Below are 26,184 nucleotides of genomic sequence, written 5' to 3'. Positions count from 1 at the left end.
GAAGTTGATGTATTTCCTCAGCGACCAGCACGGATCAGCTCCAGGCATGACGAAGCCATATCGTTCTCATTTGGAATGCCAAACAAAGTAGTTTCGCTTTCACTACGAAACACACAGCGCCTTCACGACATGGCGGCGGTAACAACAATACTACAGCGAGAATAAAAGTTACGCCTTCTTTCTTTGCGTGAACATTTGGGCGGCGTTATGCAAATCTTCCCACATAGTGATGTAGACATGTGGGGGCGTGTTAGAACGAGCCGTTTTAGGTAGGCATGGCTGACTCTTAACTTTTGTAAAGAATATCTCTTTGGATTTGAGACTTTAGTCTGTGCAACTTTACAGATCTTCTTTATCCACCAAGAGCTTGTAACACTCCAAAGAGAAAGGAAAAATTGAAATCGCATCATATGACCCCTTTAAAATTGCATTAGGACATCTCTGTTTTTCTTTCAAATATTGCATTTATTTTCCATTTTACAGTTTGTGTCTTGCATGAAAACATAATGTAAAATATATCAACTTTACGTAAAGGTCAGCGGGTTTCTCATGGCATGCTTCCCTCTTTTTTTTTTTTTTTAGCTAAAGTTGGTGAGTTTTTACACCATGACACTTGACCTGAGTTGTTGCAGAGACGCCCTTTTCAATATTTTCTTTCTCAGAAATTAGGCCTATTCACTTACTGTCCTTCCTCCAGCCTCAGATTTCTATATCTGCAGGCTACAAAAACCAGAGTTCAATAGCCTAGATTAAGTTTCATCATTCAACAAGATAATCTCAAGGTACATATAGCATTCTTACGAGCAGACTATAGACTGAAACTCAGAAGTAGTTGAGAGGTCTTTTGTGTGTCTCTGTCTTTCCTGTCTTACTGAACACCCTAGAGACTCTGGTCAGAGGAGGAAGTGTGCAGCCCCAGTGGCCTCCTTGCTCTTGCATTAATCTAGCATTATAGCCTTGTTACTAGTTTCCTGCTGACATCTAAAAATACTGCCACATCAGTAGAGTCCAGGACAGTCACACACACGATTTCAGCCTAGTGCTCTTTAGCCATTTAACCAACTTTAATGATTTCACCTTCAGTACAATGGAGGGCACTTTTTACCCCTGTTTCTGCCTTATTACTTCTGACATCACATGGATTGCAGGCTAAATATAACCAGAACAATGTCTGTTGCTTTGAGCGATATAGAATGATCGGTTGTGGACTTTAAGATGTTATCAAAGTACGCAGACTTAATCATGGCTAGGAAAAGGTATACTACTTTGAGCTCAAACTTTGGTCAAAAGGCAACAGTGTTAAACATTTCCTGAAATAGCAAAAAATGCAGAAAGAATTGGCAAACAATCTTGTCAGAATTTCCCAGAGGGAGGGCAATGCTAGGTCAAAATATAGGATGCAATTATTTATTTATATATTTATTTCTTAATTAAATATTATTTTTAAAACAAGTTTTGGTATTGTTTTAGAAATTCACACTGCCATCTGTCTCTTTTCCTATATATTCATTATATCTATTTTTAATTGTTGTTCGAACTGTAACCTAGAACAGGAAATGAAGTAATTCAGTGTTTGCTGCTCATTGACTTAAAGTCCATTGCCCAAGAGATTTATGGTACATGCATTTTCTCCTGATAGTCCTGTTGCTGTTGCTTTGGTAAAGCTGACATCCAGCATTTATGACCCCTACACTTGATTTTAATAGAGAATGATTACCTCTCCCCAATATACTTAAGCAAAGGACATATTTTTTGCAGGGGAATTCCTTGGTTTCTTCGGCTATGAAACTCTAACCTTGAATAGCTCTCCACCATCTTGACACATGCATTATACTGTATTTAATAGGGCATTGCTTAGAGGTGTAATATTTGCTCTAATGTGTTCACCTGACCTTCCGTTGGGTCTTCCAAGCTGCAAGTATTCCTTATACCATGTTGAGAGGGTGTGTTATTATTTAGAGGGCAAATTGTTATTCCAATGATGCCTCTTAATATATATTGGCAATCTTATACCGAGTGACTCATTGCTTCTCGTCAGCTGACCTATTTGGATGAGCACACGTCAAAAACAGTTCTCTGTGACTTAGTTGGTTATGAATTTAGGTACCACATGAATTGTAATGTGCTTTTTTTTATTTCATTTTAGTTTAAAGACTAAAACGAGCCTTTAAATGTTTTTAATGGATCAATTTAATGATCAATTCATCATGAAATATGTATTTTAAACAAAAAAAAAAGTTATTTTCCTCTCCCCAAATATATTCAGCCCCTTTAATGAATATACATAAATAACAACCATACATTCTCATGTGAGAAATATGTATCTTAGCAATGAAACGGCGATTAAACAACTTTGTGTGTGTGTATGTATGTGTATATATATATATAAGGTCATTAATAATAATAATACTTATTATTATTAATCATATTGTATATTCAGTCATGTATATTAAATAATAAAAAAATATATGTAATAAATATAATAAATGTTTTCCTTTTGTAGTATGATTATTTCTTTTTTTTTTTTTCAAAAAGCAATAATAAAATAATTTTAAAAATCAGTTTTACATATCAATCATCAAATACTCAGATTAATAAATATTAATACATATTTAAATTAAATAATGTTTTGTATTGTATCTGCTATGTAAAAGAAGTATAATTTATGTCTTTTTTCAGGGAAAGAGCATGGGTCTGGAATATCCTCCTCATCAGTTGTGTCGATTTTAATTATCTATACCGAAGCAGTGACATCTATAGTTATACTGTATGTGACCCTGGAGCACAAAACCAGTCTTAAGTCGCTGGGGTATATTTGTAGCAATAGCCAAAAATACACTGTATGGGTCAAAATGATTGATTTTTCTTTTATGCCAAAAATCATTAGGATATCATGTTCCATGAAGATATTTTTGTAAATTTCCTACTGTAAATATATTAAAACTTAAGTTTTGATTAGTAATATGCTTTTTGGACAACTTTAAAGGCGATTTTCTCAATATTTAGATTTTTTTGCACCCTCAGATTCCAGATTTTCAAATAGTTGTATCTCTCGGCCAAAGATTGTCGTATCCTAATAAACCATACATCAATGGAAAGCTTATTTATTCGACTTATAAATCTCAATTATGACTGGTTTTGTGGTCCAATGTCACATATAAGTCTTATTGTATAGGTATAATTATGTAATCCACTGTAGAGGTATTTCGATGTAAAAGTGTTTCATGATTGTGGTTTGGTTTGTTTTGATTTAATTCCAATTTCTGTTCATATTTCAGTAAATTACAATGGTTAATCTTCTTCTTGCAGGAAACATGGGTTGTAAAAAATCCAAGTTGAATGGTGACCAAAATAGAGGTGTGCTTGAAGGGAACAAACACCAGTCAGTACGTACCGACCAAACTGTATATGTGAGAGATCCAACCTCCTATAAGCCTCATATAGTAAGTAGTGAGTAGTGATGGGGGGAAAACATCTTGTCAATATTAATTTTGCTGTTTTGACTTTCATAGACTCTAAAGAGAAGGGTTTTTAATACCATTGTCATGATTATATCATGATTATATGGGATGTTTTATTTCACAGAATAATCCGACTACCGGTCTCCTGCCTGGTCAGGTGTTCCAAAAAATGGAAGGTAGGTCTGATGAGCTTTATTCCACATTCTGATGCTATTGTAAAATTACTTTTATTTATATTTATTTATTTATTTAATACAGAAAAGGAAAAAATAGCCATTGCTTTGTATCCGTATGACGCCATTCATGCTGATGATCTGGGCTTTAAAAAAGGAGAGAAGTTAAAGATTCTTGAAGAGTGAGTGAATGTCATCTATTATTTTTAGTTGCCTGTTATTGTGTTGTTGTTGCTCTATTTGAAGTGTGATATTTATGTGAAGTGTGATGTTTTTTTTGTCAGGCATGGAGAGTGGTGGAAGGCAAGGTCTTTGACCACAAGAAAGGAAGGATTCATTCCTTCAAACTATGTTGCAGAAGCAGACACTATGGAAACAGAAGAGTGAGTGCTGCTCAATATGATGAATTACTGTACAAGTGTAACTATATATGTATTCATCTTTGAGCACTTTATCTTTTTCATCTTGGTATGTTTTGATTGACCATGCACGCAATTTAGATGGTTCTTCAAAGATATCACACGGAAGGATGCAGAAAGACAGTTGTTGGCGCCTGCTAACAAACCTGGGTCTTACCTCATCCGGGAGAGTGAAACTTCAAAAGGTGCACACTCTTTACTGTCTACTAGTGTCCTTTGTGGAACTATAAATTTGTGGTGTAACATATTCTGCATTGTTGTGAACAGGAAGTTATTCACTGTCAATCAGAGATGCGGACGCTCAGGGGCAGGATGTTGTTAAGCATTATAAAATCAGATCTCTGGATAATGGAGGCTACTACATCTCTCCAAAAATCACATTCAATGACATCAACAGCATGATAAAACATTACCACAGTAAGTTCTAAGGATGCCAAAAATAAACGATAATATACTGTGTAGCTGCATAAATAAAATGTACTCTATGCTTTAATATCAAATGTATTTCATTTATTTATACATGTATAAATGTATAATAATAACATGTACTGTATATGTGTTTTTAATAAAATGCATGTTTTATATATACATATATTTAATGCATTTATAAATGTATTGTTATATATTACATATACATTTATATTATGTTTATTTATGTGTGTTTATGTATGGTTTGCTAAAATAAGAAGGATGTGCATCATTTTGTCACAGAACAAGCAGACGGATTATGTCGAAAACTAGAGAAACCATGTGAGAAGCCAAAAGCACAGAAACCTTGGGACAAAGATGCATGGGAAATCTCTAAAGAATCCATAAAGATGGTGAAGAAGCTCGGAGCAGGGCAGTTTGGAGAGGTGTGGATGGGTGAGTTAAGGATCTGGAATTTGCCTGAAGTCACAAACATTCATTTAGCCATGGAGTGTTTCCTTAATCAGAAGTCCATTACATGTTCAACTTTGCTAAACTAAAGCAAAAGTGTTGCGCTCTTCCTTATGGTCTTGTTATTCAAATTCTCTCCGTCTCTAAGATCCCCCAAGCGCTTGATCAAAAAACCCCACCGTTTTATGTGCTCTTCAGTGGGCTTAGAAGTGACATCCTTCAGTGTTTGTATCGATTAATCAACCTTTGAACATGTGTAGGTTTATTGTTATTATCTAATTCTTTGAGTCATGAAAGCTTTGACAACTCTCATTCAAATCTCAAGTCTTCCTGCTGTGGCTTTTGGCTAACATGAATGGCTCCCTTGTAGCTCAGACTGATACCCGGCAGAGACGCAACTCTTATCAGTCAGATCTGAGGAGGAAACTGCTATGCAACTGATGCAGGATTTGCATTTGGATTTCGTTATTATTCCCTTTCAGCTGACATGATGAATTGCAGGAAGCGGCCTTAGCAAATATACAAATGGCTCTCGAACGCCCGTGGCCAAGATGTTTCCTTTGGCGCCCTGTGACCTTGTTGGCAGACCTCACATTTCATTACACCAAATACACAAAATAATGTTCTTTTTAGCAACATCATATGACCCCTTTAAACACACTAGAAGTCCGTATGATGACAGACGCACTCAACGGAAAGACTTCCTTCTGTTTGGCTTGCCTCACTTTTACATCTCAGCAAAATTTTAGACAAACTATTAGATTTCAACGTCTAAGATGCACATTTAGGCATCACATGTCCAGTAGATAATTAGTATGCAAACCACTTCAAAGATGTGAAAGTTGTCTGTAATTTTAAATGATGAACAGGGAAATAGGATTTAAAGGGGTCATATGATGCTTTTTTAAAGATCAGCAACTTTACAGATCTTCTTTATGCACCAAGAGCTTGTAACACTCCAAAGAGAAAGGAAAACTTGAAATCGCATCATATGACCCCTTTAAGTGGAACAAGGGATAAGCACATGCAAAACACAGTGCAACATATCTGATGTATTTTCGCTTCTCTGTGGTCAGTAACTGTCCTTCACATAGTGGCAGTGTCATCACTTTTGAGAAATGTAGTTTATGGACTGACTGTCCTTCACATAGTGGCACTGTGTCATCACTTTTGAGAAATGTAGTTTATGGACAGCTGTGAGTTGCATAAGATAAAATGTGAGGATTCGGAGGAGTCAGTTCCTATAAAAGGTTTTTCAGGACCGACTGACAGTTCCTACATCTATGCTGATGAATTGTCTGTTGCATGGTTGCATTTCGTGTTAGACTTGGCCTTTAGTTCGCTGTTTTGTGGCTGGACTGCGACTGTGGCATTGGAACAGGAAGATTATTAATAACCACAGAGAAGTGTCACGTGTTTAATTGTGGTTTCTTTTTGTTTGCAGCCTACTATAATAACAGCACAAAAGTGGCGGTAAAAACACTGAAGCCGGGCACAATGTCAGTGGAGGCTTTCTTAGAGGAGGCCAACCTAATGAAAACCTTACAGCACGAAAGACTCGTGCGCCTCTATGCTGTCGTCACCAAAACTGAGCCCATCTACATCATCACTGAGTTCATGGCAAATGGTACAAGAAATACATACTCTTTTAATGATTAAAATGAGAGAACTATGAGAGTTACAGTTGAAGAAATCTGTAGTTGCAAGAAAATTGTATTCTCAGCGACTTTCTTTTTCTACAGGAAGCTTATTGGATTTCTTGAAAAGTGCGGCTGGCTGCAAAGTACAGTTACCGAAGCTAATAGATTTTTCTGCACAGGTAAAAATATTGGTTCAAGACATGAATTAGCCTTCTCTTCTCTTAGCTGTCCATTTCCGTATTCCTGGGGTTTACGGGTTTTCGTATTTATGGGTTTTTGCGTCACGAGGCTGACATCACTTTTTCCATTAGTTGAAGAAAAAGAGGAACAGATTCTCTTGTCTCTGCATATTTAAACACAAAGAATAATCAGTCAGTCAGTTGTTTTCTCAAGAATGAAAGATTTCATTAGATTTACAAATCTTAAGTTTAAGTTCGAATTTCTATATCATGTGACAACCAGAATAACGATGATGTAACTTGTATTAATGAATTGGAAAAATGAAGAAAAAAAAATGGCTGGTTAAAGTGTCATGGACATCATACAGTATTTACAGTCATAACCAACTGCTTCAAAAGTCAATCCTTTTAATTGTCTTTTGGGGAAAAAAAAAAAACTAAATGCAAGGAAGAACGTTTGTTTTCGGTATGAGTCTTAAGGACTTAAAGATCTGATTTCTGGTGAAACAGCACTAAATGGCAAAATTGCACATCCTGTTTCAGAGAGTGAAAGAGGATGCCAGTGGGGAAGTGAGACAACGCAATTTTCCCTTTGTTAAAGCAGCTTTTACTCTGTTAAAATTAAGTGAGAAATGCGACTACACCCATTTCTGAAGTGGGGAAAAAAAAAAACATAAACTGCTGATTTAGTATGATCTACTCTACTAACTGGCTAATTTATGTCCTCATGCATATGCACTACTGTTCAAACGTTTTGGGTTGTCAGAAATCTCTTATGCTCACCAAGGCTTCATTTATTTGATCAGAAATACAGTAAAACAGTAATAGTGTGACGTACTATTACAATTTCAAATAACTTTTTTCTATTTGAATAGATTTTAAAATGTAATTTATTCCTATAATGGCAAAGCTGATTTTTTAGCAGTCTTCAGTGACACATGATCAGATCTAATATGCTGATTTGGTGCTTCTTTTCTTAAAAGTATCAATGTTGAAAACAGTTGTGTTGCTTAATATTTTTGTGAAAACTTTTTTCAGTGTTCTTTGATGAATAGAAAGTTAAAAAGAGAGCACTATTTTTGTTATACACAATATTTTGTAACATTATAAATGTCTTTACTGTCTTACTGTCAATTTAAAAAAAACCTTACTGACCTCAAACTGAGTGTATGTTTGTTTATGTGTTAGTGATGCTGAGTGTGTGTGTGTCTCTGCAGATAGCTGAAGGTATGGCCTACATTGAGAAGAAGAATTATATCCACCGAGACCTGAGAGCAGCTAATGTGCTGGTTTCAGACAGCCTGTTGTGCAAAATAGCTGATTTTGGCCTGGCCAGAGTAATTGAGGATGACCAATACACAGCCAGAGAAGGTGAGTGTGTGACACCTTTCAGTGGTTTAGCAGCATATTGGATGGACAAGTCATTCTCTACAGCATTACTATGTCAGACGCCGCTCCAGACTGTGCCTGCTAAGGCTGTTAATCACACTGATGTTGTGATAGTTTTCCTGCATCAGCAGACCTGACTGATCTGTGTGAATTTGTGTGTTCTGTGTCTCAGGAGCAAAATTTCCTATCAAATGGACGGCACCCGAGGCCATCAACTACGGTTCTTTCACCATCAAATCAGATATGTGGTCCTTTGGGGTTCTCCTGTATGAGATTATAACATACGGGAAAATTCCGTATCCAGGTAATAGAATTGTGTTAATGGCACCTTGATTACATTTGAGTTTAAATAAAGCATTCCAACTCCAGTATATTGAGAGCTATCAGCATTACTCCTCCAAGAGAGAGCTACATGTCACAAAACGGATTCTTTTGTCAGGACTTTTTCAATATCTACTGGTCAAAGTGTGTTAAATACTTTAAGCATTTCAGTTTTGCTCAGTTTGAAATATCTGAAACTGTGAATTGTGTCATTTCTGTGATGCAAATGTTACCGAATGTAATTGGTTGAGAAATATATTTAGCTCTATATTAAGCTATATTAAAGGGGTCATGTGACGTTGCTAAAAAAGAACATTATTTTGTGCATTTGGTGGCGTTTTAGGAGGACGTGGACGAGTCTTACCTTTTATAAAGAATATCTCTTTGGGTTTGAGACTTTAGTCTTTGCAACTTTAGGGATCCTATCTATTCAAAAACAGCTTGTAACACTCCAGAGAGAAAGGAAAACTTGAAATAGCATCATATGACTCCTTTAAGGCAAAACGCTATAAAGGCAAAACCTTTTTATGCACTGGTCAGTTTTGAGATTTTGGGTTATTTTGCTTTCATTACGTCTTCCTTAAGACTGGTGGAAAGAAAGCATCCAAAGGATACATTTAATTGTCTCATTTATTGCACTGAGCCAGAAATCTCCACTTTGGTAGCACTTACATAAACCAAACTTTACAGTTGTATTCCTTTTTGTATTCTGAAGTTTTTTTTTCATATTTGTTCATATACCATTCATCTGATCTACATAACATTTTATTCCTAAAAACTTAATACATTTATTCAAGTATTTTCTGATTTATGAAGTGATAAAAAGAGATATTAAAATTTCCCTCTGTAACAATCTTTAATGTCACAAAAGGAAACAGGAATTTTGAACCTGGCTTTATCCAATGTTACAGTTTCTGCCCTGAAAATGTATGCAAATGAGTGCATATTTAATTAGATAATGTATCAATTGCATATTTAAAAAAAACTTTTTGTCGTCTTGTACTGTGATTAATCAACTAGGAAAGTATGGTGATGTCTATTAGTTAAAATTAGTTAAAACACCTGTGGTGTCTTGCCGTAATCATAGACAAAAATACCTTTCTGAAAAGACTCCTTGTGACATTTATTACTCAGTTTTTCTCTTTCTCTCTGTCAGTCCACTTACACTTTCACTTCTTTCTTTTTTCTTTGTCTCAGGTATGAGTAACAGTGAAGTCATGAGCTCTGTTCAGAGAGGTTACCGGATGCCCCGTCCTGAAAACTGTCCCACTGAACTTTATGAGGTCATGACCATGTGCTGGAAGAGTAAACCAGACGACCGGCCCACGTTTGACTATATTCAGAGTGTACTAGATGACTTCTACACAGCCACTGAGGGCCAGTACCAGCAGCAGCCATGAGGATGCAAAATCATATTTTTGTACTGTTTTAGGATGATCAAAAGATCTGTGTTTTATCTATGAATCGATGTATTAATGTGTAACTAATAATGGGATCAATCTGCTTACTTATGTGTAAGCAAGGTTCCGATTTTCTATTTCTGCTTCAAATTGAAGTCTTAACAGTCTGTTTACTACTTTTGCTGTTCACATTCAAATTTCAATGGCTGCATTTCAATTTGTAAATAATTTTATGTTTCAAAGTACCCTACCAAAGTTTAATTGTTATTTGTACACATTTTACACCGGGCTTTGCAAACTGGAGTCTGGGGGCTGCTATAAGGTCTGCAAATAAATTCAGAGCAAATAAAATATTTTACTTTTAGGGCTGTCCAAGTTAACTGTGAAGCTGTTTTGGAAGGATATTTATTGTAAAGGAGCTAAACCAATACATTTGAATTGAAATCATTTTTTTCAGATGGAATGAATCATTTATAAATGACATTATACAGCTGCCTATATCTTTTTTTTAAGAGGGACCTTCGAAAAGCATCATCATATTTTAAGGTTCTTGGAAACAAAATGTTTGAAAACCTCTGGTTTAAATTAAAATAATTGGATGACTAAATGAAATCCATGCACTGTAAAGAGAGTGTGATCTTGACCTTTTTTTATTTTTTTTTTGTATGACATATTTTAATAACAATATTGATAACGTTACAATAATGAACAGTGACAGAGGGCAATATTTTGTAATTAAGTAAATTGCCCGGTCTTTGATTAGCTAAGAATGAAATGCTTTGTATATTTAAAATATTTTGTACATTTGTACATTATCTAGAAACCTAATAAAGTGAATCTTTTGTGATTGATAACGCAGTTCTAGGTTGTACAGAATTCTATATAAAATACATATTAAATTAATTTGCTTAAGAGCAAAAACCACTCACTTACAGAACAGTTTCTTCCCAGTTGCTATCAGGACGTTAAACTCATAAAATGCACAAATGCCAAAATACTATTCCAACCACGTTATTCTTTTAACTACAGTCACTTATTTCATTCAAATTTCGTCTGTCTATACTGCTGCTATACAACATGCAGTATACAATATTGTACAATATGCAGTATGTCAATCTGCAATACCACTATCTGAACAATTTATTTATCAGAACTTCAAATAATGCACTAAATAGTATGTCAGGGTTAAATACCATATCTGGTTACTAAATGTGAACACTATATCTGCAGTAAAGGTGTATATACACTATATGTCAATGTGCAATACTATCTCTAGTCACTAAATCACCAGTTACTCATTCCATTTAAATTGTATTTTGTATAAACTTACTGTGCATATCAAGGTGGAGGCCAACGTGCAATACTATAAATGGTCACTTTACTCGGATTGCTCAATGTGAATATCAGGACTCAGTCACTTGTTGTATTTACTTGTAAAATTGTACTGTACAGTCTTATAGTATTTATTGTCTGTGGTTATATGTTTGTTTTTCTAACACCAGTCAGGAGTAGTGCTCCTAATTTCGTTGTATACAGAAAAATACAATGACAATAAAGGCGTTCAATATGCATAAAATACAGAAAACATAAAATGCAATGCTACCAAAACTAAGGAAAATAGTTTATCTGATGGTTTTCTTTAAAGGGATAGTTCACTCAAAAATTCTAATTCTGTGATCATTTACTCCCCCTCAAGTTATTCCAAACCTGTATGAGTTTCTTTCTTGTTGAACATAGAAGACATTTTAAAGAATATGGGTAATCGAACAATTGATGGTCTCCAGTGAAAAAATAGGGTCCAGAAATTGTCTTTTTTAATTTCTTTTTTTTTTTGTGGGTGTGTTCAGCAGAAGAAAGAGAATAATGTCATTGTGACAATTTGAGGGTGAGTAACTGAGCGCAGAAATTTCATTTTTGGGTGAACTACATCTTTAAGTCCCGCCCGCCCATTCTTGGTCATGTGACCATTTCAAGATGGCCGCGCCCTCAGTTTGGAGGCGTGACGTTGTTCATTTGTTACTAGTGATGGGAAGTTCGGTTCTTTTCCGCGAACCGGTTCTTTCGGACAGTTCGATTCAATAAACCGGTTGAAAAAAACGGTTCACCGGTTCTTTTACGCTCGACGTAATGACGTCATTGGCGATGGCGTAATGGCGTTAAGTCTATCGCGGGCTTTGGTGAACTGGTTCAACCGGTTCACTAAGAAGAACCGGTTAAATGGAACAATTCGTTCGCGAACCGGACATCACTATTTGTTACAACACGGTGTCAGGCAGGCGGTAAAACAGCTTGTCAATGCTGCTAAGGAGTTATTCGCCATTAAACAACAAGGAGAAAACAGCTTGTCAAGCCTGCAAACTCTTATTCAAGCTCTTCTTTGACGCTGGCAATAATGGATAAAGACAGCCTGATTCTGTAAGTTAATGATGAATGAATGCTGATTGGCGTGTTTTAATGATTTCAGTGTTGTTGTAGAACCAGAGCTCACTGACATGATCAAATAATTCTGTAATTCCGCATTCTGTAATACGACTGACATCTGTGTTAAGATACAAGCAGATTCGTTTATAAAGCATATGTCGATTATACAGGCACTGGTAATACAAAGTAGCTAGTAGCTATTGTGAGAAAAGTAGCATGTTACATAAGCAGTTTAGTAACTGTAAACTGTGGGAAACTCATCCTTCAGCTGTCTTATTTATGTTTTGAATAGATGTATTTTCTTGATGTGTGCAAATGTACCTTGGACGTAATTGTACAGTTCAAATGTCAGATATAAAGTAAAAAAAAAAAAAAGATTTGCAATAATAATGACGACTGATTACCGATTCATGTGTTTAAATCACAAAACAAAATCTATTATTTTATAAACAAAGAGCGTTATCTCAGTATTGATAATACAATAATGATTATATATAATTATTTATTACAATTATTATGTATTACAATTATATTTGCATTTCAGTATACATCACATACACTAACGTTACCGTTCAAGAGTTTTTATTATTATCGCATTTGAAACCAGTTGTTTTTGTGGAAATTTTTTTTTAATAGATTCTTTGAAGAAGAGAGAGTTAAAAAGAGATAAGAGTTAAATGGTTAAGTAAAATTATTTTGTAACAATTTAAAAAATATTCACTGTTTTGGTCCATTTCGATCCACTTTTTATTCAGGATGCATAAATACTTGTTGTATAAAATTATTAGATAATTAGTTAGTCATTTAGCAGACGCTTTTATCCAAAGCGACTTACAAATGAGGACAACAGAAGCAATCAATTGTAGTATTAAAACAACTAAAAACAGATCCCAAACTAAAAGCTAAAACTTTATAAATACTACTTTTACACATTTAAACAATTCAAAAATTAAATAAAAATGACAAATGCATACAACAAAATTTCAAAACTTAACATTTAAATTAAAAACAAAAATAAAGCTAAAAACAATTCAAAATATTAAAGAACAAAAGGTATGAGAGTATAATAATGATTCTAACATAACACTAAATTTAAATAAATGTAAATAAAAAAATTAAAAAAATTAACATAACACTAAGCCAAACACCAAAAAAACAACGTACATGTTGTTTGTACACATACATATATATACATACACATTTATAAATAGTAAGAAATGGTTATAAAAACTGAAACAGAAGTGAAACAAGTAATAGGAAAGAGGAGAAATAAAAAGCGATACTTATTGTACGTATTAAATTCTTAAAAAGAAAACATACTGACCTTAAACTTTTGAACAGTAGTGTATATCTGCATGGCTTTGTAATTTAGACAACAGGGTGGGTTTTGTGTGGCTCTCTGGCCAAATGCTTATCAAGTTGTGAAGAAAGAGGAAACCGTTAGTCCCCTGATCTCAAAAGCCCTTATCTACTCTCTTCACTTGCTGCTTAAAACATCTGTGAAACCTGATCATCATCTCAACCAAAGGGAGGGGCTTCTGAGCACAAATGAATTCCACTACAGATTTTAATCATTTGTGAAAAGTAATGTTGTGTGAATTAGTTACTGAGATATTTTGACACCGCTGTTTTCCATCCCAGCCCCAAAGACTTTCCAGAGCTGAAGAACGACACATTCCTGAGAGCCGCTCAAGGAGAAGAGATCGAGCACATTCCAGTGTGGTGTATGAGACAGGCTGGCCGCTATCTGCCAGGTATGTATATACCAATCAGGTCAGTGCTAAATGTGATCGTTTACCGTGAAGTTGTTCTTTTTATTCACTATATGCAGTATATTTACTAACTAGTGTCTCTGTGGCTCTGTTAACAGAGTTCAGGGAATCGAGGGCAGGGAAGGATTTCTTTGAGACATGCCGCTCCCCTGAAGCTTGCTGTGAGCTTACGCTACAGGTCAGCACCACTGAGCACCTTCATTCTTAGCTGCTTCTTATAGCATATAGAGTTTTAACAATGTCTCAATTTTCTGTTTTAGCCACTCAGACGATTCCCATTTGATGCTGCCATCATCTTCTCTGACATCTTGGTGGTCCCTCAGGTAAATGAAGGTCAATTGATCTCTAACGTACTGAATTACCAATTAACATTAGTGTGCAATGTCTATTAATGTATAAAATGTGTATGACTAGGCCATGGGAATGGAGGTTCAGATGAGTCCAGGAAAGGGCCCCACTTTCCCAGAACCACTGAAGGAGCCTGAAGATCTGCAGAGACTAAAGACTAAAGTGGATGTGTCGTCTGAACTCGACTACGTTTTTAAAGCCATCACACTGACACGACACAGAATAGAGGGAAAAGTTCCTCTCATCGGCTTCACTGGAGCTCCAGTGAGAAACCATGTGACAATCCTCACATAACTAGAGAACATGCTTTGCAAATGCACAGTGTGTCACAAGAGTTTTGAGGATAACAAATAAAAAGATCAATCGTTTAGTATTTCTTTTGGAAGCTAAATAGAAGCAAATGACTAGATGTTTGACCGTAGCTATATGGTTGTTTTGCAAAGTTAATAATTGAAACTACATTAATGATCTCCATCATTGTGTCTCTTCTGAATGGCAGTGGACTCTAATGTCCTACATGATTGAAGGAGGAGGCTCCACGACACACTCAAAAGCTAAACGCTGGCTCTACAGGTACCCAGAGGCCAGCCACAAACTCCTGAGCCAGCTAGCAGATGTCATAGTGGAGTATCTTCTCGGACAGGTGAAAGCTGGAGCTCAGGTGAGAGAACGGATGAATTGAGATCGAGGAGAACAGTTTAAAAATCTGTAGCACTATTTAGATGTTCAGTGAAGACTTTACAGACATAGAATGTAATTTAGAGTCAAATTTATCTAATTTCCTTAAAATGTCTTTCCTTTAGGCTCTGCAGGTTTTCGAGTCTCATACTGGTTGCTTGGGCCCAGTGGAGTTTGAAGAGTTTTCTCTGCCTTATCTGAGAGACATTGCTCGCCGTGTTAAAGACAAGATCAAAGAATCTGGTTTGGACAATGTGCCTATGGTGAGTAGAGTTTGACATTGTAATATCTCTTGAGCTTGAACACCCTTTTTAGTTTTTAGTTTTTAGCTTTAACTGTATGACGAAGTAACACTTAACTTGAAGTAACACTTAATATGTGATTTGAATATGTAAAACAGCAGCATATGTGATTCATCCCAAGGTGTCAGTAACATGAGAAGTGATGCAATTTATTGATTTATTTTTAAGGCTAGAGTTAAGCTGAAAGCAAGGGACTGTGAAACTACAGTGATATAAGACGGTTTTATTATTATTTTAATTACATATACTTATTATATAGCAACAATGGTTAATATTCATTCAGATGGTTATAAATGCCATAAACATTTGATATATTTTCATTTATTCATACTAGTGCTGTCAAATTGATTCATCGCATCCAAAATAAAGGTTTGTACATAATATATATATGTGTGTGTGTGTGTGTGTGTGTGTGTGTGTGTGTGTGTGTGTATGTATGTGTATATATATATATAAACTTTTATTTTGGATGCGATTAATCTATGGCAAGCCGTTTTGACTTTTATTCCTTCACAGGATATGAATTCTTGATATCAACAATTCAATTTTCACTAGCTAAAATGCAAATTCTTGATATCAGGAATTGCATTTCAACTAGTAAAACCTATAAATCTTGATATCTGTAATTGTATTTTCACTAGTTAAATGTCACCATAGGCTGCCATTCAAATTCAATTGTTGATATCTTACTAGTTGAAATTCCAATTTCACATTTAAAAAAATACAATTCTTACTAGTAAAAACATTTTTGATATCAGTAACTGCATGGTTATTAGTGCAAATGGCTACTATTGATATCAACAATTGAATTGTTACTAGTAAAAATTTTCATTTTTGATATCAATAATTCGATTGTCAATAGTGACAATGTTAATTTCTGATATCATGAATGTGATTGTTACTAGTAAGAAAGCCATTTTAGATATCAGGAATTATATTGATATCAGAAATACATTTTCAGATATCAGAAATAACAAATGTAACACGTTGAAATACATTTACAGATATCAAGAATTAACATTTCAACTAGTAAAAATTAAATTCTTGATATCAGACATTCACATTTTTACTAGTAATTTACTAAGTAATTATTGATATCAACAAAGGCAGTTCATAAATTGCCCTTGCAACTAGAGAAAATAGAATGACTGATATCTTAAATAATGTTGTAACTAGTAAAAATACTTTTACAGATATCTGGAAATTACAGGTAACAATAGCTATGGTAATGAGTTTAATGAATATTTATGAGATGTTTTCCCCATAATCCAATAGGCCAAAGATGGCGGAAGAACATCCATGCTCCTCCTTTATTTACTAATTTAGTCAATGAAACATAATTATATTATGGCTGGATTTTTTTTTTTTTAATTGTTTAAAAATAAATTAGTTTATTTTTATTGGCCACCAAGTCCTTCGGATAATTAAAGGAAAAAAATGAACAAGGCATTAATTTATTATTTATTTTATCATTGTCATGAAAATAAAAAATAAACTCGTGTAATTTTTCATGTTTATTTTCGTTTCGTTACACTTTATTCCAATGCATCAAATAGAAAATACAATAAGCTTCAACAAAAATAAAAAAAATAAAACCTTTTTGTAAACATTAGCTTTTGTGTACAGCTAGGCTAATAAATTAGGTAAAAACAGATAATGTGTAATGCGTCAAACATTGTTTGAATGTTTTGCTGGACGATTTTTTAATATCGTTCCATTTACATACGTCTATAATACAGAACGAGTTGTCATATTTGATTAAAGGCGGGTGCATAAAACAAAGTGTAATGCAATGTTATTAGCTGCTGTATTTATTTATTTATTTAAATTTTGATGTATTATTATGTGCACCCACACTTTCTCATATGGGATAGCCTAATGATGAGACGAACTATTTACACTCTCTGCCCAATTCGGCTCCGATTTTCTTGACCATTGGGACCAAACGGGTGCGTAGCTAAAATATGACATGATAGACACTGTAATGTGCTAATAAACTGCATTAGTTTTATATAACCTGTTGTCCAGTTCTTGAAGTACAGGGCCTACACTGGACAAGATGAATGATAAAGTCCTATTGAACCTCTTTCTGAAACATCTCAGCCATTTCAATGTTACATTAAATATGGCACTACACTGATACACTAACTCTTCGGACAGTTAACTCTTAACTCTTAACTATTACAGATATAAAAAAATGCATTTCTTACTAGTTAAAAATCTAAATACACATATCAGCTTTGTATTTCTTACTAGTAGAAATATAATTTTTTATATCAATAATTGCATTGTTACTAGTAAAAATGTGAATTGCTGATATCAAGATTTCAATTGTTAATTGTTGAAATGTTAATTCTGGATATCTGTAAATACATTTCAACATGTTACATTTATTATTTCTGATATCTGAGAATGTATTTCTGATATCAATAATTAGGAGAGTAATTTCTGATATCTAAAATGGCTTTCTTACTAGTAACAATCACATTCATGATATCAGAAATTAACATTGTCACTATTGACAATCGAATTATTGATATTAAAAATGAACATTTTTACTAGTAACAATTCAATTGTTGAAATCAAGAGTAGTCATTTGCATTAATAACCATGCAGTTACTGATATCAAAAATAAAGGTTTTTACTAGTAAGAATTGTATTTTTGATATGTGAAATTGCAATTTCAACTAGTAAGAAATCACTTCTTGATATCAACAATTAATTTTGAATGGCAGCCTATGGTGACATTTAACTAGTGAAAATACAATTACATATGTCAAGAATTATAGTTTTTACTAGTTGAAATGCAATTCCTGATATCAAGAATTAGCATTTTAACTAGTGAAAATTGAATTGTTGATATCAAGAATTAGCATTTTAACTAGTGAAAATTTTTCTGATATCTAAAATGGCTTTCTTACTAGTAACAATCACATTCATGATATCAGAAATTAACATTGTCACTATTGACAATCGAATTATTGATATTAAAAATGAACATTTTTACTAGTAACAATTCAATTGTTGAAATCAAGAGTAGTCATTTGCATTAATAACCATGCAGTTACTGATATCAAAAATAAAGGTTTTTACTAGTAAGAATTGTATTTTTGATATGTGAAATTGCAATTTCAACTAGTAAGAAATCACTTCTTGATATCAACAATTAATTTTGAATGGCAGCCTATGGTGACATTTAACTAGTGAAAATACAATTACATATGTCAAGAATTATAGTTTTTACTAGTTGAAATGCAATTCCTGATATCAAGAATTAGCATTTTAACTAGTGAAAGTTGCATTAATAACCATGCAGTTACTGATATCAAAAATAAAGGTTTTTACTAGTAAGAATTGTATTTTTGATATGTGAAATTGCAATTTCAACTAGTAAGAAATCACTTCTTGATATCAACAATTAATTTTGAATGGCAGCCTATGGTGACATTTAACTAGTGAAAATACAATTACATATGTCAAGAATTATAGTTTTTACTAGTTGAAATGCAATTGTTGTTATCAAGAATTAGCATTTTAACTAGTGAAAATTGAATTGTTGATATCAAGAATTAGCATTTTAACTAGTGAAAGTTGAATTGTTGATATCAAGAATTAGCATTTTAACTAGTGAAAATTGAATTGTTGATATCAAGAATTAGCATTTTAGCTAGTGAAAATTGAATTGTTGATATCAAGAATTCACATCCTGTGAAGGAATAAAAGTCAAAACGGCTTGCCATATTTAATCACGCTTAATTGAGTTGACGGCACTAATTCATACTAAAATATAAACAAACTATTGAGCTGTTAAGCATTATATAATGTATTTATTGATTTATTAATGAAAATTATTAAATAGTGTTAATATTTTCTTTTTGAGCGTAGGTATTCAGAGAACAGCAATGTCACACTATGCACACTACATATGCATACTTGTAATAACACAATTTGCCACTAGTTGTCAGTATCAGGTCATGTTTTCTTCCAGGCATCTCTTTTGAAAGTCTCCAATGATCCTTCAGCTCCTCTATAACTTTTGTCTTTTCTGTTTCATTTGCAGATCGTTTTTGCTAAAGATGGCCATTATGGGCTTGAGGACCTCTCTGAGTCTGGTTATGAAGTTGTGAGTCTTGACTGGACCACAGATCCACATTCAGCACGGTCAGTTACAGAAATGTGATGCAGCTTTGATGTGAGATTTTGTTTTCTGATTTCAGTGTTATACCTACGCATACAGCGCCTTGCAAAAGTATTCACACTCATAAGCAATTCTCGCTTCCAGGTCCTTTACTGCAGTTTTGTTCCTTGATCCTTTTATTTCAAAGAACCGCATCTCACATTTGTGTAGGTGTGTGATTTTTGGCCTCATCTTCTAGGCAGATTTACTCCAGATTGTTCAGCTTTATTAGATGACATTTGTGCACCACATATTTCAAATAGTGTCACAGTTGGAGTATGAAGAGGGCTTTGGCTGGCCCATTATAAGACATTTTCCTTTTTGTTCTTTAGCCCTGTTTTTAGGATCACTGTCGTAAGTGATCACGTTTCAGTATTTTTTTAACAGATTGTCTTTCACTGTATGCATTTGCACTATCCGTTCTTTGTTTTAATAAAAATAAGATGCCCAATCCTGCTGATAAAAAACAGACTTACAGCATGATTCTACTTGCACCTCCAGTTCAATTCCAATTTATTTATAAAGCACATGATAATACACACAGTGCTAATAATTGACCACAGTGCTGTACAAAAAAAGAAATAATATAATAAAATAATTACAAATTTAAATTAACCAAAGAAAGAAAACCCAAGACCAGTACCTATGGCAACAATACCTCGTCACTTATATATGATCAAAAGCAAGTGTAATTTTTTTTTTATACTGTGGAAGTGTGGGCACTGCTATTAACATTAACAAAACATCTGACCATGAAATCTTTTGCCACATCGCAACTGAATCTATTATGCTTTTGGGCAAACTCCAGATGAAGTGCATTCAAACACTTGGACATTGTTGTGGTTTTGGATAAAGAGCTCTTTGCTCGTCAGTATCACTGCTGTCCTTCAGATTCAGTCTCAATTCACAGCCGGAATGTTGAGTGTTTCTTGTTTTTTTATATATATTAGTTATTTTAATGCTTCATAGCTAAAAGTCAGTTGTGAGAGAGTTGTGTCCTCATTACACTGTTCTGTTTCATTTTATGCAGATGAAAAACACTCTAGTTTATAGATTTAAAAGCCGAAATATCACAGACCGCCAAATGTCAATATAGGATTTCTAATCCAGTAAAATTAAAGGCTTTGGTTGAGTCTGAATAGTACGGTGGCCGAGAGAGCTCAACGCGCTGCAACTTAAGAAAACACATGCAAATTGAAAAAACACCAGCAAATTAAGAAAAAAAAAACAAATCCCAGCCGGGTCCGTCACTTTTTTGGGTCCCCTTGAAACATTTCCGTTGTGGTCCGTGATATTTGCAGCGCGTTTCTTCGTTTGCATGTGTTGTGAGGATTTGCAGCGCGTGTGTTGTCAAACTGATGAAGATGTTTTCTTAATTTGCTGGTGTTTTTTCAATTTGCATGTGTTTTCTTAAGTTGCAGCGCGTTGAGCTCTCTCGGCCACCGTAGAATAGTCCATTAAGGCACTGTGTGTACAGTATGTACATAAAGTACCAGTCAAACCTTTAGACAAACAACAATTTTTTCTTTTATAAAGAAACTCCTTGTCTAGATTACACACTCTCATTCGTGCTGGACACATATATAGGCTGCTCTTCCTACACTTCCCACATCTGGTTCAATTCATCCATTTCTAAATAAAGAAATGAATTACAAAATTAAGTTTTGTAAAGAGATTCATACAGAGACACAATTTTTATTTTAAGCAACTTATAGCTCAATTTTTTAAGATCATGAGAAACTGTTCAAACCTTTGCCTTGTGTGAGTGTATTGTGATGTTTGGCTATTTCTCAATGAAAGAATGGTCCTTAAATTTTATATATATATATATATGTTATGTTGGTGTTTTTCAGTATCAGGACTGGAGGAAAAGTTAGTTTGCAAGGCAACATGGATCCCTGTGCTCTTTATGCCACAAAGGTGAGGAAAGGAACATCAAAACAACACCCACCAGAATCATGTTTCCATTGAAACCCAACCAATTCTCCGCTTCACTTCTGTTTAGTCTACGTTGTATAGAAGTGTTTTGTGCTTCAAAAGCATTACTTTACTTCTGGTTAGTCCATTTCAAAATAAAGAGGCCATTTTGTTTTTACAAATTTAGGCCCTGCTGGAAATATGAGCCGTAAGAGCAGCTGTTTTCCACACAGAGTCGTCTTTGGCTTTCATTGCTCGTTCATTACAAGCATGGCTTTCATACCATTGTCTCGATGCCTCCGAAATACATTTTTTCCACCATCATTTCAGAAATTATGGGGGTGTTTAAAACCCCGTAGCTCGTAGATTTTGACCAGAGGACAAACCTGATGTATGATATCCAACCCAAACACTTCTTTTCGTTTACGTGTGATCAGGAGCGCATATCAGAGATTGTGAAGAGGATGTTGGAGAGCTTCGGCACCAAGGGCTACATCGCTAATCTGGGTCACGGCCTGTACCCTGATATGGACCCAGAAAATGTGGGTGCGTTTGTAGAGGCCGTTCACACCCATTCTCGCCAGCTCCTCAACCGCAAATAAAGAGGTTACTCTCCCATCAGAAGACCCTCTAAAACACAAGAGAAGCAACAACTGTTGGTGTGCACCGCTTTATCATTAGATACACTCTTAAAAATAAAGGTGCTTCACGATGCCATAGAAGAACCTTTTTGTCTAAATGGTTCCATAAAGAACCTTTAACATCTGAAGAACCTTTCTGTTTCACAAAAGGTTCTTTGGGGCGAAAGAAGGTTCTTCAGATTATACAAAGGTAAGAAAGAGATGGTTCTTTAAAGAACCTTTGACTGAATGCCTCTTTGTGGAACCAAAAATGGTTCTTCTATGGCATCGCTTGAAGAACCTTTTGAAGCACCTTTATTTTTAAGAGTGTATGTTACAGGGTGAAACTCTCTCAAAATCTGTCAAGAAAATGTCCAGTTCTATTTCACTCCAAAATGAAAAGAAATAAGAAAATAGTTTTGGCTTAACGAGGAAGGACCATTAAGGCTTTACATTTCACATTTCCCTCCCAAATTCTCTTTACCATATATACACAATAGCAGAAGCCTTTTTAGTGCTAAATAGAACCCGTTTTATAGGGTTCCATAAAGAACCATGCTTTGAAAATGCTATATAGGACCTTAGTGGTGTTATAAATAACCTTTTTAATGATAGTTTATTTTCATTAATATTAGTATATTAACATATTCATATCATTATTAATATTATTTGTATATATTATTTATTAATATTGTTTTTTACTCTTCCATCTGCCTGGTATTACAATATCCTGCTGCAAAAACAGATTATCATTCACAGTACCATAATGTGAAATATATATATAACCTTTAAATAAAAAAAAGGATAGCTCACCTTAATTTATGCTGATTTAAGTTTTTTTTTTTAAATGCTGTTTTTAGAATACTGTATTACGGTAATAATCATATAATGATATGCAATACAGTAATGAGAACTTGGGGGTAAAATATGCCTAAATGCCAGATATCTTAATTATCTCAAATGTAGGCTTCATTTTCTTTATGCAAAATGGTATTTATTTATTTATTTTTTTTTATTTTGTGGTGAAATGTGACCCAGATATTTTCTGACAGGCTTTTGAGAGATTCACCCAAAAGGCTGATCCCGACTCATTTCAATGATTGTGTAGGCCGTCTTTCTATTTTACCTACTTTTTTATAATGGCTCCACACCAATCCATCTAATCTTTAATATAATTTTCAGTGGAAACATGTCTTTCTCAGTTGGATTGATGTGTTTTCATTAGAGCCGATGCACTGTACGATCACTGAAGAATGTGGAGTAAGTGAAGGATAAATCTGATCAAATCCTAAGCACTGTATGGGTTTGTTTTTAATGTAGTACCATAGTAACATCTGGGCATGAGACTGTCTTCCCTAGAATTGTGACTGACACTAATGAACCTCTGAGAATGTGTGTACATATCAATGGATGTTTTATATGAAGCGCAATAAAGAGTGATCAAGACAAACATCCCTCAGGGGAATGTCTCCTATCTGAATATCACATACCTAAATCATGTGCAACCTTTTTTTTTTTAATTCCCTTTGTTTTGCACCAGTCTTTTGGTGGGGGGTTCATTCTCTTGATCTATGATTACTGTCTCTCTTACTGCCTTTCACATTTAGTAATAGAAATGTTAATCCCAGAGGACGTAATACCAAACGACGAATAAGCACCCTGGGTAAGCAAATCCTTAAATCTTGTTGTTTTTTTGTTTTTGGGAGGGTAGGAGTGGGATTCCCCAGCAAGGCATCATGTGATGTGACATATGCGAGATGATTTGAAGAACCCTGAACTTCAAAACAAGGATTTATTGGAATTTCTATACATTTCTCAATCATGTTAGTACTTTCGGAACCCCATTTGTGTATGTAAAATTGCATAGTTTTGATGTGGGCTTGCAAATCTGGCAGCTGCAGCCCTCTTTTACCCTCATCTGCCAGTGTGCGGTGTTGTCAATGCATGATAAGTCTGGCCTTGATTGTGTGTTAGGTGCTGAAAGAAGAAACGTCCTGTAATCAATTTGCTGATTAGTGTTGTTGGTTTTTTAAGCCACTGTCGCTCACCGCTAGTTTGTGTCCATGGAGCACAGCTGTGATTGGGGAGCTGGGCCCGTTTCCTAGTGAGGCACATACACACGTGCACACACTTATTCTGTGATACCTCAAGGGGCTCCGGGTATTATTTTTAATTGCAACAATGAATGAAAAAAAAGCTGAATTCCCCAAGGTCTCCTATAGGAAGCCACAAGGGGATGAAGGGGTTTGGGCTTAATCTCTCGGCAAGTCAGCAGGCCAGAAAATCCCATATGTTCCTGAAGACAGCAGGCTGTACATCATTTGTCAGGTCCTGGCACTATCACTGCTTTATCAGAAGGGAGGGTTTTGGGGGCCTTGGCCTGAGTCCATCTTGTAAAATCCAAATTGATTGGTCATTAATAATTTGTTTATTCTATGCTGATTTTCTCTTTATATTTATTTATTTTTACAATTCCACATTAACCTCCTGACTACCATCTATGGAGTTATGGCCTCTGTAGAGCACATTATGTTTTAGTGATTTCTCTGAGACGTTACATGTCACAGTTTTAAGTCTGGATGTCCTGTACAGAGCACATTCAGGGCTTTCCAGAGATACCAAATGATTGGATGTTTCACCATGACCACTCCCTCTCCTTGGTCTTTAAAAATGGCTGACATTCATTTAGTGATCAAGTGTAACGCCCTTATGGAAATATGATAATATTTTGTAATTATTTAAATCTGACTAATTTTCAAATTGTCATAAATCAACATCTCAGGAAAATGTTATGGGGTTTCAAATCAAAATATGACCTTCTGTTATGAAACAGGACGTCGATTTCATACATGTCCACTGTAGAGGACACCAGGACTTAAAGCATGTTTATTACACATTTTGGGAGACACAACAAATGAATAGAGAAAAAATTATGTATCAATATTCCTATTAAATATTAGATATTATGAAAATCTTGCTAATTATTACTCCCATTATTGCACTTATTTGTTCATTCTATGTTGCCCCAAAAACACATTAATATGCAAATTAGATACAGTTTATAGATGCATTGTATATAATGGAAAAACTTGTTTATGGCCATTTTACACACATTTTGCATAAAGAAATTTTTTTTTTTAAATATCTTTCATAACAGTTGAGAATCTATTTATCTCAACTTTATATAAAGTTTGGTATAAAAAAATGAAAATTGATTTGTGATTAAAACAAAAATCCACCTGTTTTTGCCTTTTCATGTATATTCATGTCTTTTTATTTCTTAAAAAACTGGACCTTTTAAAGTCCCAATGTCTTCTACAGAGGACATGGCATAACATAGGCTATGAATAAAATATCATTTTTCAAAAATGTTATTTTTCAAATTTTTTCTTATGCCCTAAACAATGTAATGACACGATAAAACACCAAATTCACAAAACAGTTTTTTTCCTGGTAGTCAGGAGGTTGACAAAATGTTTGTTCGTCTATTGTCAGTAGTATAGTGTAGAAATGTATGAAGCACAGCTTACACTGAACTCAAGCAGGTTTCTAATGGTCAATGCGGCGAATGCGTGGCCAACATAAATCAGTTGCAAAATCTGCATGGGGAAATATTTCACCCTCAAATGACATTCCATGAGTGAATAATTGAATGACTTACTCAAAATCAAAAGTCTACTTTTCAACAGTCATCAGCATTGTAATACTGCAAAGTTATCAATCTCTCAATTGTTCCCTCTTTTTGAAGAGAACAACAAAAACAAGCAGTGCTGTCCTTGGAACGTGGCTTGGCTAATCAAATTCGAAGACTGGAAGAAACTTGTATAAATTTATAAACCACTGTATTATGACCATGAATTAACAATGAACTCATTAACAATGATTATATTTATAGATTTGCATAAACCTAGATTAATAAATGATGTAATAGTTTACTTCAAAAAAAGTGTAACCAATTACACATATCACAGCTGTTCAGCTTGATTCTGTTCCTGTGTAGTGCCGAAATTTGCACCCCGCCAAATTATGCACCCCCTAGTATTGGTAGGTTTAGGAGTAGGTGTGGGGGAGGGGTTAGGATTAGGGGT

The 26,184-nt window shown here is 34.5% G+C and overlaps 2 protein-coding genes across 4 annotated transcripts in view; both read left to right on the top strand.

The window, feature by feature from the left end:
* The window catches only part of LOC107674289 (tyrosine-protein kinase Lyn-like), a 14,047-nt gene extending 3,488 nt beyond the window's left edge, over nt 1-10,559 (top strand). For both annotated transcript variants that reach the window (XM_016468239.1, XM_016468232.1), the window contains exons 2-13: nt 3,310-3,443; nt 3,586-3,637; nt 3,720-3,816; nt 3,919-4,017; nt 4,135-4,238; nt 4,321-4,470; nt 4,765-4,917; nt 6,377-6,559; nt 6,675-6,751; nt 7,969-8,122; nt 8,313-8,444; nt 9,659-10,559. In XM_016468239.1, coding sequence (XP_016323725.1) covers nt 3,315-3,443; nt 3,586-3,637; nt 3,720-3,816; nt 3,919-4,017; nt 4,135-4,238; nt 4,321-4,470; nt 4,765-4,917; nt 6,377-6,559; nt 6,675-6,751; nt 7,969-8,122; nt 8,313-8,444; nt 9,659-9,861 — 1,533 coding nt within the window. In that variant the 5' untranslated portion in view covers nt 3,310-3,314 and the 3' untranslated portion in view covers nt 9,862-10,559. The remainder of the gene's footprint in view (nt 1-3,309; nt 3,444-3,585; nt 3,638-3,719; nt 3,817-3,918; nt 4,018-4,134; nt 4,239-4,320; nt 4,471-4,764; nt 4,918-6,376; nt 6,560-6,674; nt 6,752-7,968; nt 8,123-8,312; nt 8,445-9,658) is intronic.
* Nucleotides 10,560-12,117: 1,558 nt separating this feature from the next.
* LOC107674254 (uroporphyrinogen decarboxylase-like) lies at nt 12,118-22,154 on the top strand. 2 transcript variants are annotated; one of them, XM_016468190.1, is made up of 10 exons: nt 12,118-12,276; nt 13,924-14,036; nt 14,153-14,232; nt 14,315-14,377; nt 14,469-14,666; nt 14,902-15,063; nt 15,206-15,343; nt 19,443-19,543; nt 21,413-21,479; nt 21,914-22,154. In XM_016468190.1, the coding sequence occupies exons 1-10, from the start codon at nt 12,254-12,256 to the stop codon at nt 22,076-22,078; spliced, it is 1,110 nt and encodes a 369-aa protein (XP_016323676.1). In that variant the 5' UTR covers nt 12,118-12,253; the 3' UTR covers nt 22,079-22,154. The 2 variants fall into 2 exon arrangements, with proteins under 2 accessions (XP_016323676.1, XP_016323685.1); XM_016468199.1 differs by lacking the exons at nt 21,413-21,479; nt 21,914-22,154 and adding an exon at nt 19,665-20,342.
* Nucleotides 22,155-26,184: the final 4,030 nt, after the last annotated feature.

Source organism: Sinocyclocheilus anshuiensis, unplaced genomic scaffold, assembly GCF_001515605.1.
Source record: "Sinocyclocheilus anshuiensis isolate Anshui unplaced genomic scaffold, SAMN03320099.WGS_v1.1 scaffold962, whole genome shotgun sequence".
Classification (NCBI taxonomy): Eukaryota; Metazoa; Chordata; class Actinopteri; order Cypriniformes; family Cyprinidae; genus Sinocyclocheilus; species Sinocyclocheilus anshuiensis.
The sequence above is the reverse complement of the archived record's forward strand: the minus strand, read 5'-3'. Positions and strand labels throughout refer to the sequence as shown.